This window comes from Dermacentor silvarum, chromosome 1, assembly GCF_013339745.2.
Source record: "Dermacentor silvarum isolate Dsil-2018 chromosome 1, BIME_Dsil_1.4, whole genome shotgun sequence".
Taxonomy (NCBI): Eukaryota; Metazoa; Arthropoda; class Arachnida; order Ixodida; family Ixodidae; genus Dermacentor; species Dermacentor silvarum.
Window position 1 is genome coordinate 122,040,862 of NC_051154.1, and position 18,450 is coordinate 122,059,311.

The window sequence follows — 18,450 nt, forward strand, 5'->3', positions numbered from 1 at the left end:
TGCTCCGACGCCGCCATAGAGCAAAAGCATAAGAGAGACCCCTTAATGCAGCGGTGGAGGCCCAGTCTGGCCAACGAAACTGCCCACGCCGGCAAACGCTCGCTTCCCGATAACGGCAGAAAACGAAACTTCAGGGAGCGGGCTAATCTGCGCTGAGCCGGCTGTACCGATGGCGGGCACGCATGGAGACAGTCGAAGGTGAGGGAGCTGCGAGGGAGTTGAGAGAGAGGGCGAGGGGAGCCACCGAAGCCACTGCCACCGAAGGGGTGGAGTTGCCGAGGCCAAATCCGCTTCCCTGCCGCCCTCCTCCCTCACTTCGACGGTCACCACGCGCGCCCGTCCATGCCAGCGCCGCCCGCTACCTGAATTTCGTTTTTTCTGCGGTTATCAGGAACCGAGCGTTGGCCGGCGTGAGCGGTTGCGCTCGCTATGCGCTTGTGCGCCGCCATATTTCACGACTCGCACCGTTCGTGCATTGTGATATGGTTCTCGAATACTTCAAAAATACGTCCTTCCTTTAATTCGAACTTCTTTTAATTCGAACTAATTTTCGGGCCCCTTCGAGTTCGAATTATCGAGATTCAACTGTATTAGTATCTCCGAAAGTTATTGGTCGAAAGTACCGCTGAAGATTGTAGTCGAGCACAAAATGAACGAAGAGCAACAGGTCACAAAATCGTGCTCTGTCACCATTTTGAGATGGCGATGATGCTGCATCTGACGGCTTTGACAGTAGGCTGTTGCAAACACTATGAACGATGTTTAATTTCATATCCGATTGTATCGCGCAGACAATTTTCAGACCTTTTTTTTCTTTTTCTGCAAAAAAAGTGCACGTTAGATTTGGTTAAATACAAATATGGTAGTTGAGAAAGGTAACCTTGTAGACCAATTAATATCAGTGTATACATTCGTGACCAAACCAGGCATGCGTGTCGTCTGTGACCACAGAAGAGTGAAAAAAACGCACTTTCTATCTAGTTCGAATAGTCGTAACAGATAGTGCCCCCCTATTGTATGAAGTACTTTGTTGTAATGAAACATATTCTGGTTTGATCTGATCAGAGGACACAGGTGCTGCATATATAAAATTAATATAGTGCTAAACAATACCAACTGTGAAATGCTGTTTCGAATGATTGTGTTTAGCTGTAAAAATCTGGCTAACTGAGCCGGGCAGTGGGCTCTAGTGCGTTATTTTCACTGTGGAAGGGATAAAATATATTGAGTTTTTGCTTCAATTTCTTGTTTTATCGTGTGCAGTTTATGATGTAAAGTAGTGGTTCTCAGCCATGGATTTGTCGGGGACCCCTTGTGGACCCCTTGCAGTGACGGGGGGGGGGGGGGGGGCAATTGGTAACAACCACTGGGACGCCTTTTTATTCTTTATTATCTTGTGCGGATCGCTGCCGCAGTTCCGGGAGCAGGTCCCGGAACTGGGAATGAGTGAAGGCTAAACTGATGATAAACTGGCCTCCAAAAAAATTTTTTTAGGGGTGTGCAATATTAGGGGGTGAAATTGTCACAAAATTTAGCACAGTATTCTTAGATTAGATAGACGCAAATGCTAAGAACCCTGTTTGCTCCCACAAAGCCAGCAGTATATTCGATTTGATTCGAATATTCGTATCCAACCGAATATTCAAACATTTTCGAATATCAATTTTTCAAATCAAATTCGAATACAGTAGAACCCCGCTGTTACGTTCCCGGGTGCTGCGTTTTTCTGGCTGTTATGTCATTTTCGGCCGGTCCCAGCATAGCTCACATAGGACCCAATGTATTGGTAACCGCACTGTTGCGTCGCAACTGTGGGACCGTTCCCGCATCATGCGTTGTGAACTGCCACCTCGTGCCAGCGCGAGCAGCCATGTTGACTTTTCATGTTGCTTGGCTTGGTGGCTTAAATATAGGATTGGCCGCCGGGAGCGACACCTATGATGTATTTTTGGTTTCCACCAGCAAAAGCAAGGCCTTTGAGATCCGTATTTGCTATTTAAAGATGGTGTAAAATTGGTTTTGGCGCATAGATGTTCCGTATAAAGTCCAAGGGCAATAACGCCGTCACCGTGCGCCGTATGCTGTATGTGCTAGTGAAAGCCTGCCAGGGGAGCCGACGACTGCGGCTAAATTGCGTGCGCACAATAAAGAAAAGCGGGGAGGAAGCGCACTCTTCTTTTATCGCACTCAAGCCACGGGGGGGGGGGGGGGGGGGGGGGGGGGCCTTGTACCCTGATATCCACTGCGTACTGCCCGGTCGCGCGGGCCGTATCTTGAAAGCGATTTGCGCTTTCTAGGCAGTGTAGGTGTATCGGCGGCTTGTAGCTTTGTGCGTGCTGTGTGTTCTCGGCACTCAGTTTGCATTGAAGCAATAGGCAGCACGAAGGTTAGATTGCTTGCTGCTGCTGCCACGCTTCCTCATGCCAGCGTTTTGACAGCGAGTGTCCGCGCTCATCAAGTGGGATGTGTTCACGTATGCCTGTGTGCGCTGACACCATGCTTGTTAATATGTATAGTTAATAAGCGAATGTTACACGTTTATACGGACGATAAAACTACTACCCTAACTTTGTATAGCGGTCTTCTAATTTGCTATTGCAATTGATGCTTCGGTTTTTGGCCGAAACTGCGACTTTTTTTCAAGCGTAAGAATGCAAATAAAATTGTGTGCAGTTCACCACTACTCTCATTTCTCAATTTTTCCTGTTTCTCGGCTCTTGCGTTTCCCGGCTGTTACGTATTTTTTTACGGTCCCGTGAAAAACTTATCATTGGGGTTCTACTGTATTACAAATATAATATTAAAACTTTTCAAATATTTGCACACCCCTATCTTACGGGCGCGGGTTTCGCGGACCACCAAAAATGGCTTCGTGGACCCCCATTTGAGAACCACTGATGTAAATTTAGTATTCAAAAACTATTAGAAAAATATTCATATTTTCAAATAAGGACTATTCGATTTGAGGACCTAAACTAAAAATGACTATTCATTTCGTGGACCAAATTGAACAGAGCAATATTCAATTTGTTATTCGAAAGTTTTGAATATTTGCACATCCCTATACTTTGGCAGTGGTTTTGTTTAGGCATTCTGCAGCTTTAAGATGCATTGCTGAAACAAGATTTTATGCTGTTAAGAGCTGGTTTTATAAGTATTGGAAGAGGCCTGGGTATGTGCGAAACTTTGCATAATAGTTTTGTTTGTTTTCTTTTCTTTTTGTTTTTCTGCTTCAACACACAGGTAGTGATGACGGCACAGTCCGCATTTGGGAAGTCCTTACTGGCCGTTGCATGAAGACTTTCAAGTTTGAACATGCTGTCAAAGGAGTTGCTTGGTGTCCCAATCAGAGCATTTCCCTTGTTGCTGTTGCTGTGTAAGTTGCTTGGCTGAGTGCTTTGTATCTTTGAAAAGTTTTTGGAGCTGCGTGGTGCTGCATTGTCATGTTCATTACTACCACAATCACATTGGGTGCAGAAGTGAAGGTAGTGAGTGAAAATGAAGTGTAGGTTTGAGCAAGCTTGTAATTCATAGTAACAAACTAACAGTGCAAGTTAAGGACATGACACTAGTCCTGTTAATGTCCGTCCCCTCATGTTTTTTTTTTTGTTTTTTTGCACTCTAGTGCAGTGAGCACTCCTTGTAGGGTAGGCTTAATGTGGATAGATGATATTCTGTGGCTAGTGCAGCGTCGATTTTTTTCTACTCCATCCAAACTTGCACATCAGTCTTACTGTGAATTTTTTATTTTACTGAGGGGTGTGCATTAGAATACACTAGAATCTCGGTAAACGGAAATTGCTTAAACGGAATCGCCGCTTAGATGGAACAACAGCCTCTAAATTAGCTGGCTTTGTATTTTGGTAATGCAAAAAAATCTTTCGTTAACAGGAACCAAAATTTTTGCCACTCTGTAAACGGAACCATCAGAAGCAAGCTGGATCTAAAATATTTTTCAAAAAGAGGCAGGATCTGAAATATATTTTTTGCGACATTTCTCATTTTGTCCAGGCAGCCATCCTTAAAAAGCGATGGCAAAAACTCAAGTAGGCAAAAGTTTGATAAATTTTTAATTCATAGCATGTACAGACGTGCACAGCTTCGCAGCGCCGCCATTCACCCCATAGACGGCCAAGTTAAGGAGAACCAAAATTTAGGACGGCACTCTGTTCAATAATTTGGACTGGAGCAGTAAGAGCTATGTTTTTCTTTTGCATGTTGCCACCGGTGCCTCCTTGAAAGCAAAACTAGCTACTATGTCAACTCAATCACCGTCGACCGCACCCAAACAACGGGACTAACTACAGTCAACGTCCGATTTTTCAGACACCTTAGGAGCTGTGAAAATGTCCGAAAAAAATGAATGCATGCCTTTTACTGCCCCCAAGAGCTCAAATCGCCACAGGCACGTCCGAAATGACTAAAGGCCTGACAGTACACTTATTAGGCGTATCGGTGCTCATACTGTGGTAGGATACAGCGGGTGCACGAGTGTATAATTAAGGAAAACATACTGTGTCCCGTGACAATTGCCCCTTCCCACTCTTGGTATGCTTTTCCTCGTTACATTGATGTATTCAGGCGAAGCTGATTTCCGGGAACTGGCATTATGCTACGCGCACCGTGCTTCCCGAGCTTCGAAGCCATTGGTGAGAATTACAAAGGCGGAGTCGGCGCCATTGCCAACAGCAGCGCATTGTTTCAATGCAAAACACGGCACCGAACAGCGAGAAGCTTCGTAGCAAACGTCGAAGTAGCTAGGCCTAGCATTGCCGCGGTGGTGGCTACGGCTGCCAGTGGATCTGCGTGCGAGCGGTGAGATGATGAAAATGGCGGCGGCGGTGGCTTCATTTAATGCCATTAGTGACCTGCGGTCATGGCAAAAAGTTGGGAAATTTGGACAGCGAATGTTTTTTGCATCCGAAATTTCAGACGTTCTTATACATTGACTCTGTGGGCAGGGGTGCAACAGCTGCGCCAATTGCGCCATTTTGATGCAATTTCGTATTTTTGCACCAAGCTGCGCCAAAACCGCGATATACGTTGAAATTGCGCCACGCTGCGCCAAAACACCCGACCGGCCATGAAATTTCTCGGTTACGCTAGTTTTAGCGGGAAATAATGGCCGCGTTGGCAACTTGCAGCTTGACACGCCATTAAAGTACCAGTAGCACAGACGAGATCCAAACTGGAGTGCCCAGACGAGACGTTGGCATGTTTGTTGGTGGGCGCCGAAGAATATTTTCGCTGCTGCGTGCAGTGTAGCGTGTTGTATATGCAGTAAAATCTTGCGGAGTGCGCGTTGCTTGCAGTAACAAAAGCAGTGCGCCATTGCCGGTTAACTGAACAAGATCCTCGCTGTATCTGTGCACGCGTTCACGAGCGGAGCGGGTACGAATACTCCGCAGCAGGGGTTCTCAAGCATGTTCGTTCCAGGGAACCCTGCTAAGCTCCATGAAGCGCCAAGGACCCCCCCCCCCCCCCCCCCCCCCCCCCGAATTAACCGAATTAAAATGGCCTAATTAAACTAATGTCGAATTATCCAGAGTATCAAGAAAACAATAAATGAATGCTTACTACGTCAACACGCTTTTATTTGCTGAATGCATCGGCAAATCTTGTTTATATTTTGCACAAAAGCAGTGAGGAAGCTGGAATTCTTGTCATCTCACGACTGATTAAATGCTAGCAGCGGCAAAGGCCTCGATCCTTCGCAGCGCGGCCGCGGCGTGCGTCTTCATCTGCAGACAGGCTTTTCACTACCGCGCGCACATCCGGTTATTTTTTCGCAAGGGAGCTCGTTGCCAATAAATCGTCCGTCCATCGCGATGTAGCCGGTGCTTTTAATCTTTGACATTTTTGCACTGAGTCAAAGCGCAACTACTGTTTGCCGCAACCGCTGCTGATGAAACCGCGGCCGTTATCGACGGCGGTTATGGACGGCGACCTTGCGGTTTAGAAGGCAGGCGGCCAACGCACGCACCAAGTCAAAACGAAACTACCATTTGCTGCAACAAGTATGGACGAATCCGCAGTCGCTATCGACGCGATCGTGGATGGCAACAACGCAGCGCGCAGCCGACGCGCGCACCGAGTCAAAACGAAACTACAGTTTGCCGCAACCGCTCCGGAAGAAACTGTGGTGGCTATCGACGCGATCACAGATGGCGACTACGCACTTATGGAAGCACGCAACTAGCCGCCAATGCGGTGTTACGCGCGGCGATTAACGCAACAATAAGGGCTTTGAGGGCACAAATAAGCACAAAGCATTCCAGCGTTGCTGTCAGTCACGTATCGCGTACGATTGCCGCTGAGGACCATGGCGATACGGACTGCGCCGCTTCGTTTTTGGATGCTAGCGCTGTTTTTGATTTATCGCCGCGCGCATTTGTGGTGCTCCGCGCATTTATTTCTTTTTTTTCCTCCGACGTATACATCAGAGCGCACGCTATCAGCACCTACCTTATCTACAAACGAGAGAAATGCACATGTTGGTAAGTTTCGGCCTCCGAGATTCAAGAGCGAAAGCTTAGGCGCGCTGCCCGTTTTCGAAGGTTGGGTGGCTACAAGCTGCTTGCGGATTTATTGCGCAGTTCACGCACTGCCCTTACGCGCTGTGATGTGCTTCTTGACACTCGGGCATGGGTAATGGAAGTTCTGTGGATCGAGCACACCTCTTGTTCGCCGTTTTAGCCGCTTAATTGGCGAGCACGGGACCACGGAAAACTTATCAGTGGCTCCGCGGAACCCACTTTGAGAACCCATGCTCCACGGGAAACTCGCTTGTATAGTACAGCAAGCGACCCAGCACTGACGGCATGAGCTTTGTAGGCGACGCAATGCACAAAACTAGCAAGGGTTCGGTCGCTGCATGTTTCGACTACCGCCGGAACGTCGGGACATATTGTCAGAAAAAAAAAAAAAAAAGAAAGGGAACCACTCGCGAAGAAATGCATGTGCACTTTCCACGTGTTTTGCGGAAGAAGTTACGTGCAGTGCACTGCTGGGGCGCGATTGAGCTCGTTGTTCGGAGCGCGCGTTCAATTTCGCCGGGCGCTGCCTAGGTCAACCGTGCACGACGAAACTGAACGCGCGCTGCGAACAACGAGCCCCTGCCCTCACCTACGCTGCTAATGTGAATTACCGTATATACTTGCGTAATGAACGCACTTTTTTTCCCCAGAAATCCAATGCAAAGTTGGGGGGTGCATTTATTGTGCGGGGTAAATTTTATGGCGTTTTATGCGTAAGCGTTCTTTGTGAAACTGCTCCAAATTTGGGATTTAGTGCTCCAAAACAGTGTTTTTTTTTTTTTTCCCCGTAACCTGCTCCAAAAGCAAGATTTTCCTGCTCCAAAAATTGCTCCAAATCCTATTTTGGCTGTTGCACCACTGTATGGGGGACGTGGCAGTGCCGCGAAGGTGTCTGAATAATCGGGCACATCTGAAAAATTGGGCGTCCGAAAAATCAGTCGTTGACTGTAACTGCCATATTCACTTCTGTATGATTAAGATATCTAACAGTGTTAAGAGGCTGCATGACATAGTATAGTGCTGCACTTCTGCACATATTTCTCAGTAAACGGAACTCCTGTTAATCGGAACATATTTCACCGGTCCCTTGCGGTTCCGTTTAATGAGATTATACTGTAGAACAGGGGTTCTCAGGTACGTTCATCCCAGGGAACCCTGCTAAGCTCCATAAAGTGCCAAGGAACCCCCCCCCCCCCCCCCGATTTAACCGAATTATCGAGGGTATCAAGAAAACAAACAAATGCTGCACTACGTCAACACGCTTTTATTTACTCAATGAATCGTCAAATCTTGTTTCTATTTAGCACAAGACCAGTGCGGAAGCTGAAATTCTCTTCATCTCATGACTGATTAGCGCTAGCAGCGGCGAAGGCCTCGCGACATCCTTCGCGGCGCGCGTTTTCATCTGAGACGCGCTTTGCGCCAACGGGCGCACATCCCGATTATTTTTTCGCCACTCAGCTGCTCGCCAACAAATTGTCCGTCCATCGCGATGTAGCCGGTGCTTTTTATCTTTGACAGCTTTGCACTGAGTAAAAGCGAAACTACTGTTTGCCGCAACCGCTGTCGACGAAACCGCGGCCACTATCGACGCGATCATGGACGGCGATCTTGCGGTTCAGAAGGCAGGCGGCTGACGCACGCACCAAGTCAAGACGAAACTACCTTTCGCTGCAAGAAGTGCGGCCGAAACTGCGGTCACTATCGACGCTGCCATGGGAGGCGACTACGCAGTTGTGAAGGCACGCAGCCGACGCGCACATCGAGTGAAAACGAAAACTACTATTTGCCGCAACCGCTGCGGACGAAACTGCGGTGGTTATCGACGCGATCAGAGATAGCGACTACGCACTTACGGAGGCACGCGGCTAGCCGCCAACGCGGTGTTACGCGCGGCGATAAACGCAAGAATAAAGGCTTTAAAGGCACAATTAGACACGAAGCGCTTCGGCGTTGCTGTCAGTCACGTGCCGCGTACGATTGCCGCTGAGGACCACGGCGATGCGGACTGCGCCGCTTCGTTTCGGTTGGACGCTACGCCGTTCTTGCTCTTCTGCGGCGCGCACTTGCGGCGCTCCGCGTTTTTTTTTTTTTTTTTTTTTTTTTTTTTTTTTTTTCTTCATTGTATAGGTCAGTGCGCACGCTATCGGCACCTACCTTATCTACAAATAGGAGAAAGGCGCATGGTGGTAAGTTACGGCCTCCGAGATTCAAGTGTGAAAGCTTAGGCGCGCTGCCCGTTCTCAGAGGTTGGGTGGCTACAAGCTGCTTGCGTATTTATTGCACAGTTCGCGCGTTGCTGTTACGCACTGTGATGTGCTTTTTGACACTCGGGCATGGGTAATGGAGGTTCTTTGGATCAAGCGCACCTCGTGTTCGCCGTTTTAGACACTTGTCGGGAGCGGGACCAGGGAAAATTTATCAGTGGCTCGCGGAACCCCGAGCAGGGGCCTGCGGAACCCGTAGGTTCCGCGGAACCCACTTTGAGAACCCATGCTGTAGAACAAATATCCTAGTGATTCTGTGAAGACATTCTTGACTTTTTATTCTCTTATTTTCAGTAATTGACCTATTTTGCTATTGACTTTACCATATCAGAGCCCAACTGTACATTGCAGCTTATCAAAAATGCATTTGTAGGAATGCATTCTTTAAAATGCTTTATGGTATGGTGGCAGGACTGTTTTAGCTAAGTGATTTAGCTAAGCTATTAACACACACGCTATACCACATACTTGTGGCAGGCAATGTGAAATATTTGTGATAATGAAGCACTTTTTCTTTACAGGGAAAATGCTGTACATATCATCAATCCTGGTGTTGGAGATAAATTGGTGCTAAACAATACCGATACTGTTCTTTCATCATTACCTGAAGAAGCCCCTCCCTCTGGTGAGAATATGACACTTTCTTATTCAAGTAGGTACAGTGGAACCCCGATTACACGACTTTGAGGAGACCACGCAAAACCGTCGTATAATCTGGGCGTCGTATAATCGAAAGACTAAGAATATAGGCAGTGATGCTCAGTCTTGCCCAAAAAAACGGGTACAGACCGCCTGAATAAGCCCGCGGCATGAAACTGCACTGCTCCAAGGAAGGTAGATTAGATTATAAAGAAATTAGCGTACAGTATAGACCACTTATAATGTAACCGCTTATAGTGCAGGACCGGATATAGCGCAGTCTTTTCAGACTCCCGTTAATTTTCCCATGGCACTCCATGTATACACGTATCGCTTATAGTGCAGTTGCGGGAAATGAAATACCGGTTACAGTGCGGCTGCTTGGGAGTACGGAAGTCAGCAGAGACGGCGAACGCTCCCCTCAAACGGGCGCCCCAAGGAGTGCTCGAGGAAGAAAGAGAAGAAGTGGAGGAGAAGGGCACGTGGTGCGAACGAACTGCCAGTGAGGCTGAAACCAGAATCTTGAGTGCGAGTCGTGAAATATCACGGCACGCATAGCGAGCGAGGGCCGCGAAACTGCCAACGCCATCCGACGCTCGCTTCACGGTAATGGCAGTAAACGAAACTTCAGGGACCGGGCGGCGCCGGCACAGCATGGCGAAGGGCGCACACGGAGACCGGGGAATGTGAGGGAGGAGGGCGGCAGGGAAGTCGCCTCGGCAACTCCGCCGCTTCGGTGGCTCCCTTACCCTCCCTCGTAGCTCCCTCACTTTCGACTGTCACCCTGCGCGCCCGCTGCCGTGCAGGCGCCACCACTCCAGCCGGCCCGGCGCCAGCTCCCCGAAGTTTCGTTTTCTGCGGTTATCGGGAAGCGGGCGTTTGCCGGTGTGGGCAGTTTCGTTGGCCGGCCTGGGACAGCGCTGCTGCTTCCCTCTGTGCCGTAGCCGCAGCGTGCAAGGTCAACACATGACTAGAAAGTAGAGGAAGCATAAAGGGGAAAGAAGGGTTCACACGCGTGGCTGAGACGTTGGCACGTACACGCATGTTCCGGCGCAACGCAGAATCGGTGACCTTGCCATTTGAGAGAGGGTGAAATTTCCGCCGCGTTTTTTTGTTTCGTTCGCGCACGACATTGAGGGGTCTCCCCTAAGCTTTTACTCTTTGGCGGTGCCGGAGCAATGCCGGTCGGAGGCGCCGCCGCGTGATTTGGTTCAAATTAACGAGATTCGACTGTAAATTGAATGCAAACGTTCTAGCCGCATTCCTCGAATGTCGCATACGCGTGGCGGCTTGGTGCACATGTTTTGCATATGTGCGGGCCTTGAAAATTGTTGTTTTGGTTATAGTGTAGTACAGCTTATAGTGTGGATATTCGCAACTCCGGCGACTTGCGTTATAAGCGTCGCCGTATTTATTGTATTTATTGATGTAACGTGCGTATTCATGATTTTCGTTGCTTGAACTCAACCCCCGCGTTACAGTCGAATAACAGCAAAATTGGCCATTTTAAAACAAATTCTCTAAATCCTGCGATTTCTAGCGCTACGTTGACAACCTGTAACTTTACGTCTCGATCCAATCCATATTCAAGTCAACCGAAGTCGGAGCTTGTTAGAATCGACGCTGTTTTTGCTGTGCTTGTGCCTGGTTATGATGCTGCAATACCATATGGCCTTTTGTGGTTCGACAAGTTTCCGAATTGCGATTCCTTGAATAAAGGTCCCATTTCTTTTTCTGTTCATCTCGTGTTACATTCGTGGTTTTATTTTTATTATTTCGCGTGACTGGAAAGTCGGCCCTTGCGTTACAATCACGGTCACGTTACATTCGGGTGAATACGGTACTGCGCACCCGTTATCAGCCGGCTGCAGTGTGCTCACGCGCAAGCCTGCATCTGCTTAGGGCTTTTTTCTTTCTTTTTTTTCTTGGACGGTACCGAGAGAGGCGTCGTACGAGGCGGGATCAGCGTAAAATTGCGTGGTCTAACCGAGGTTTTTAATACATTATTTCTATGGGGGTTTTGCCGGGACCAAACCAATTCGTCATAAAATGCGGGTCGTCGCATAACCAGGGGACGTATAATCGAGGTTACACTGTAGATAGTACAGTCAAATCTCGATATAACGAATGACCTGGAATCGCTCAAAATTGTTTGTTATTCTGAAAGGTCGTTATAGTGAAATACCCCAAATTAACCATTCCACCCATCAACCTATCAGTTCATAAGTTGTCACCGTTTGAGCTATCCACGAAAATGTCACTGTTGGCTCTCGGCCCGCTCTGTTGCTATTTTCCATAGATTCCATTGCTACGCACACCCGAAGTACCGTATAGTAAGAGAAACGTGCGCAAAGCAGACGCTGACGCTAAAAAAACTACAGACAAAAAGGAAGCTCCATGTCGCCTCTAAAGCACCATGTTTCTTGTTTCTTTTTCACATTCCTTGCCGTGGACACCGCAACTGCCTCACTCGAAACGAACTCCTGAACTATTCCAAAGGGCGTGTAAACACACGGAAGGGCGTGTAAACGACACTGCCCAGAAAGTGCAAAGTGAGACCGTGTGGCATCCCCTCGAGTACAGTGCAGTCCACTTCAGTGCAGTCATATGTTAGATATAATGAACCTCGATTTAGCAAAATCTGTGATATAACAAACTTTCATTTCCCAATTTTATTTCCATTAACTTTGTACATTATTCCCTTGAGCACAGTAATTTGTTACACAGTACCACTTTAACAAAGTTCACCTGTTTCGCATGCGTGTACCTGGAGTCTCTGGGACAATAGACGAAAATTGTTGCCCCACAGTGTGTTTGTTATTTGCACATGTTCTTTCACGTGCAAATGTTGCTGGCAAGTGGCAAAAAGCACTGGCCATCGAGCAAAGAATGGAACATACCTCTTCGCCATCTGTTGTGCTGGTATGAAATTTGCCTGGGGGCACCATTTATGCTCACGGATATGCTCCCAAATGCGCCAGCGGTCTCTCAGAGCAGAAAAATGAAAATCGAAAGTGAGCTTACAAGCACCTCAGTGTCATCCAAAGGGATGTGAGTGGTCTTAGTGTCGCCCTCTGTCATTGTGGCCAATTTGGCCTCATGACTAGGTCATTGCAAACAAACAAAACGGCAGCCTAACATTGGCAACCTGTAACGATGATACACATGTACACATGGTGCCATGTGACTGCAGCTGCTTGCAGTAGGTGCAATCCATGCAGAAGCTCCACTAGACACAATCTCTAGTGCACACGTGTGCCAGTGCTTTTGATCCTGTAGTTATTGCTCAAGTAACTTGCAGGATTTTGTTCGTACATGCTTACCAACAAGGTGCAATGCACCACAACTGTTCTAATTGCCTATGAAGTAATTTAATACTGAAACACAGAAATCTTGGCTTAATTAATAGAAGTAGCTACAGTCAAACCTCGCTTATATGTAGTCAGCCGGGAACAACGTTTAGGTATGCACTAAACGATGTACAAATTAACTGCCAATGCCAGGTTAGCGGCTACTTATCGGCCGGAAAAGAACTATGTCACGATGCTCTCAAACACACGCACTCAGACATGCTTTATTTGCGAGTAGGCAGGAAAAAATTGGTGATCTTCACTTGCCGCGACGATGGCATCTTTGAACTCGATAAGGCCGCAAGGTCATGAGGCCCCACTTACTAAGTTAACAAGCACGTTGTAACGTGTGCACAGATAAATATGAACACATCTCGCTCGATGACCGCGGAAATTCGCTGTCAAAACGCTGGAGTGAGGAGGCGCGGCAGCAGCAGCGAGCTTGCCGTCTCGCTTCAACGCGAACTAGACGTCGAAAGCACAGCGTATACGAAGCTACCGGCACTAGTTGCCTTTGTCTGCAGATCGCATTGAAGATGGGGCCCGCGCGGGCTCGCAATTTTTCCGTGTCGCAGATTGCTTTCAATATACGGCAGCAGCCGCCAAAGTAAACCCCTCCCTTTCTCGCCGTGCCTCACGCACGACAGAAAAACACGTTTCCGCCCTGCCTTTCTCCCTCACGCGCGGGAGATTGAGTCGGCTGACTCTCGCAAGCTTTCACTCACAAGCTTTCACTCGCACATACAGCATACGACGCGTGGCGACGATGTTGCCGTGTTTGGACTTCATACTCAAAGCGACGTCCAGGGTGACGGCAGAAATGCTCTACGCAATAAAATGTGCTTCTGCACGGTTACTACTTCAGTTGACGGCGAGAGCACATTCGCACCCCCTACCGGCAGCTTTTTCGCATTACCGGGAGCTAATCTCGAAGGCCATGCTTTTGTGCGCGGCAATCGGCAACAATTGTACGAGCAAGAAATACGTCATGGTGGCTATGTTTTAAGTTCACTATCACTGGCGACTGTCATCCGGGTGCCGCAACTCGAGAATCGAACGTCTGCGCACATGTGATTTTGCCGATTTTGTGCCTGTAAGTGTAGAACAAGAAAAATAGTACACCCTAACCGTTTGGTGGGCTGTGAGCGACTACGGCTTAAGCGGTCAGCCAATACATGGGGTTCAATAGGGGCTGGGTGGGGGAATCTTTGCGGCTACGTTTAAATCGCAGTGACACGTTAAATGGGTACGTATTAACGAGGTTTGACTGTATTCAACTTTTTTTAGTGCAGGTAAAATTTCGATATATCGCTGATTGAACTGTATACCAGTTTTCAGTGGAAATATCAAAGCAGCAGTTTCTGAAGTTACTACCACTGTGTCGGAGTGGCAGCATCTTTCCTTAGATGGCAAAGCTTAGGGCATTGAGGAGCGGCATAGAAATGCATGCCTGGTGTTTGGAATAATAATTCTGCTAGTTTTGAAATTCATGGGAATGACGGAAGCCAAAGCTATGGACACTTAATTGCGGACAGGAGCATTGCACAATGCCGACAAAACTACCTGTCTGGAATCATGCACACAGCTGCTGCTCGGAGAAGTGCTGCTGTGAATGTGCAAACTCATGTTGCTCAATGCCCACAATGAAATGATGGCTAGAATCCACTGACATCAGGATATTTTAGCATAGCGTGGTATGTGCAATCCACTACCATGCTTCATACCAGCACATACCATCTGTGCACATGGCCCTTCAGAGCCACCCATTGTGATACTAGTCGATTGCACACTGTGCATTGCTGAAACATTTTATTATTGCCAAAATAGCTTCCTTGTATTGGCCATTGCATGTAGTGGCTAGCTTTCCCAGGTGCAACGGCAGTCATTCCAAAATGCTTAAGTGTGGCTCACTGTTTTCTATGTCAAGACCTGCATCAGTCTGCATAAGTGGTTCTCTGTGTGCAGAAGGTGGCAAGTTTACTGCTGCAACCTGGGAAGCGGTGTTACCAACATCAAAAGAGTTCAGTAGCCTGGGACTACGACTGAGTGTGGTGCACCGGCACACAGTGTCGCAAGTAACATGGCATGCCAAGGGAGACTACTTTGCTGTTGTGCTTACTGGTGGCAGTGGGGGCGAGAGTGGTGTTGTGATCCACCATTTGTCCCATAGAAGATCGCAGGTAAGAATATTTTTCTTCCTAGCACTGTTAACTATAGTCTGGGGCATGCGACACATTATTCATGTGTCGCATGCTTTATTTGCACTGTAATTCATACTGCACTACACATACTTTTGCTTTACTTGCATTTGCTGCATGGAAATTAAATTAAATTAGGCATGGTACTTAAGCTTGTACAGTGCATTCTTTTCTGTAATGTTTTCTCTGTGGGGATTCCATTATTTTATTTTATTTATTCTACTTGCACCTGCTTTGTCTCTTTTCTCAATGCAGTCAAACTTACCCTTTTAGGCAGTACGTCATGCTTACTTACTGCAACGCCTTTACATGTGCACTGTTACTGTATTGTAAACTTAGTGACAGGTTTGCAAAATTGTAAACTGGCTTGTCAGATATTGTAGAGCTAGGCTGTGCAAACTATGCTTATGGTGCAAAAATACTTTGAAGCTTTGTTTGTGTACTACTAGATTTTAAATATAACTTTCAAAGGTCAGTTAGTCATTTAACCTAGTGAGTGACACCTAGTATCACACCTAGTATCAGTGTGTTAAGATAGTGACAGCAATATTTCCCCAGCAGGGTCTGTAGCACAATGGTCTGTACGAACTTTTTTCTGAGGCCTCTCTGTCTTTGCAGGCACCTTTTTCCAAGTTGAAGGGAACTGTCTCACGGGTGCTGTTTCACCCTGTACGGCCCTACTTTTTTGTGGCCATGCAACGCTTTGTGCGTGTGTACAACTTGCTCAAGCAGGAGCTGTCCAAAAAGCTCATATCTAACTGCAAGTGGATCTCGAGCATTGCGGTCCACCCCAAAGGTGAGTCACCGGCTGGTGGTTCAAGAGGGCGTGTGCTTCCGCTTTATTAGCTACTCATTGACTTTTAACCATTTGTCTCACTTTTCCCCATGTTTTAATATTGACACGTGTACTTATTTATCCTTTTCTTGGGGACTGCATTTCACCTGCTACAACTTAAAGTTATCGCTCAGCACAAGACGCGCCTGAATGATTTGGAACTTACTCGATTGTTGTCGTTGATTCTATCTGTTGTGTGTTTTCTCGCCAAACCTTGTGTAATCAGATTCTGTGCGCTGACACGAATTGTGTAGTACTTTCTGGAAGGCATGCGGCCACGAGCGATTACCCTGGAACCTTCTATGAGTCACGTATAAAAGCGGATGGGCTTGAGCCGCAAATCAGATTTTCAAGATGTTACATTGTAGTGACGGTCAAAGATGCAGTAGCAAGTCTGTGAATGACAAAACTAACTCTTTATTGGGCGAACTTGTGCATCTAAAAGTGAGTGACATTCAAAGCACAATGATAGTGGTGAACACAGTCAGCGATCAGCGAAAATCTGACCTGCGGGTCAAGCGCGTTGGCTTTTATACATGACTGGTTGAAGGTTCCAGGGTAAATGCTGGTGCACATTAAAGAACCCCAGGTGGTCAAAATTAATCTAGAGCCCCTCCACTACGGTGTGCCTCATAATCATATCACGATTTTGGCACATAGAACCCCAGAAATAAAATTTAAATAACATCTGTACCCCATTTTACATGTCTACTCCTAGTACTAGAATTTTACATAATGATAAATACATGCGACTACATTAATGGGACACAAAAGCATACATTAAGTCACCCGCCGGGGTGGCTCAGTCAGCTAAGGCGTTGCGCTGCTGAGCCCGAGGTCGCGGGATCGAATCCCGGCCCCGGCGGCCGCATTTCGATGGAGGCGAAATGCAAAAACGCCCGTGTGCTTGCGTTGTAGTGCACGTTAAAGAACCCCAGGTGGTCGAAATTATTCCGGAGCCCTCCACTACGGCGTGCCTCATAATCAGAACTGGTTTTGGCACGTAAAACCCCAGAAAGAAGAAAGAAGAAGAACATTAAGTCAACATGAACTGTTAAAGTGTCATTCCAGAAACTTCGCAGTGCTTGTTTTATGCCAAGAAAAGACTTAGCCTAAGAGAAAATGACGTTTCAAGGGTCCGCATACCTCTAGCGCAGTTCAAATCGCCTGCCCCCTGAGCGGCGGAGTCATGATGTTGCATATGCTATCACGGTTGCATATGCCCTCTGTTGCCGCCGGTGAGTAAAATGGCACCCGACATCCAGCGCTATGGTTTCTTGCACGTTAGGGTGCCTCAATGTCCTCGCCAGCCACGGTGTTCAAAGAGGACATCGAGGCACCTTATTGCGCTTAACGCAAAATTGTGGCCAGAAACAAAGCCAAGACAACTGACAGTGCGATAGAAGAAGGGAGAGGGCACACCAAATCATGAACACCATCTTCGACGCTAGTCGCTGTGGGCCTCATTTTCTGCTACTTGCAGTTTGTGTTAGTTTTATGAGCCAGCAAAACCTGCACAGCACTATGCGATTAGGAAACTACTGAAACGCAGAAGCGCAGGTGGCGCAGAGTCGAGCGAAAACGAAACCTTTCGATTGCACACGTTGTTGTCAAGGGTAACGTGAAAAAGTTTGAATATAAGTAGAATCGAATATAAGTAGACAAGTAGCATTTTCTTCTGATAATAAATGGCGGTTTACTGATACAGGATTCCCCTAAGGCAGCAATCTGTTCTTCTGTTATAAGTCTAGTAAGTTTGCACTTACTTCTACCAGTAATGGTTGTTGATTCATAAAGAGAGGAGCAATTATGCTGCTTACAATGAAGGGAAAGAAACCCATCTGATGCAATTTTGTTGACCTTATATTTATGTTCTTGCAACTTATCATTAATGTATCTGCCCGTCTGCCCAATGTAATACTTTCCGCACTGTATAGGTATGCGATGTATAATCGAAGTCTTGCAATTTCGAAACTTTTTCCTGTGTGTTACTTGGCAGCTAAGAGCACTTTCTTTGTTCTCTGGTCTTGTTTTCCTGCACACACTGATTAGTTTGTTAAGTGCTGAAAAAAACGCATCAGTGTTACCTCGGCGTGCAATTTTCTTTCAGTTGTGCGAGAACCGGTGGATATAGGGTATAACTGTTGGCCTTTTTTTCTCACGATTACTGTTTTCTTGCACACGTTCAGATGTACCCGATTGCTGCGCTTCCCTTAGCATTCCTTCTACAACTGATACCAGAACTTGACTAAGATAACCTGCATCATGTTGGCGCATGGTCTGTTGTCTGAACGCTTCGTCGGTGCAGTGATGACAGGATTTATTAAGCGCGTTAGTGAAACACATTTTCGAACGAAAATGTCTTTGGCTGTGTATGAGGACGAGGGTACACGTGGAAGCAGGCTGTCCACGAGGACTTGCGGTACCATTCCTATTCATGGGAGGGGGCAATTCATGTCCGATAAAACTTGGGAGAATCGTCTGCTCCGGTCCAAGCGCTTGCTAAGCAAGCTGAAGAGGCCTGAGGATCCTGGAATGCTCTGGTTTTTTTTTTATTGCGATAGCAATTATATGGACACTTCAACCGGATTTCTGCCGTCGGCGTCGCCGTGAGGTTCCCTATAG

The 18,450-nt window shown here is 47.2% G+C and overlaps 1 protein-coding gene across 1 annotated transcript in view; it reads left to right on the plus strand.

Moving 5' to 3' along the window:
• Positions 1-18,450, plus strand: part of LOC119435956 (ribosome biogenesis protein bop1-A-like) — a 55,434-nt gene that overhangs the window by 26,135 nt on the left and 10,849 nt on the right. The window contains exons 11-14 of the mRNA XM_037702668.2: positions 3,244-3,376; positions 9,325-9,428; positions 14,758-14,972; positions 15,609-15,786. Of these exons, the coding sequence (XP_037558596.1) occupies positions 3,244-3,376; positions 9,325-9,428; positions 14,758-14,972; positions 15,609-15,786 (630 nt within the window). The remainder of the gene's footprint in view (positions 1-3,243; positions 3,377-9,324; positions 9,429-14,757; positions 14,973-15,608; positions 15,787-18,450) is intronic.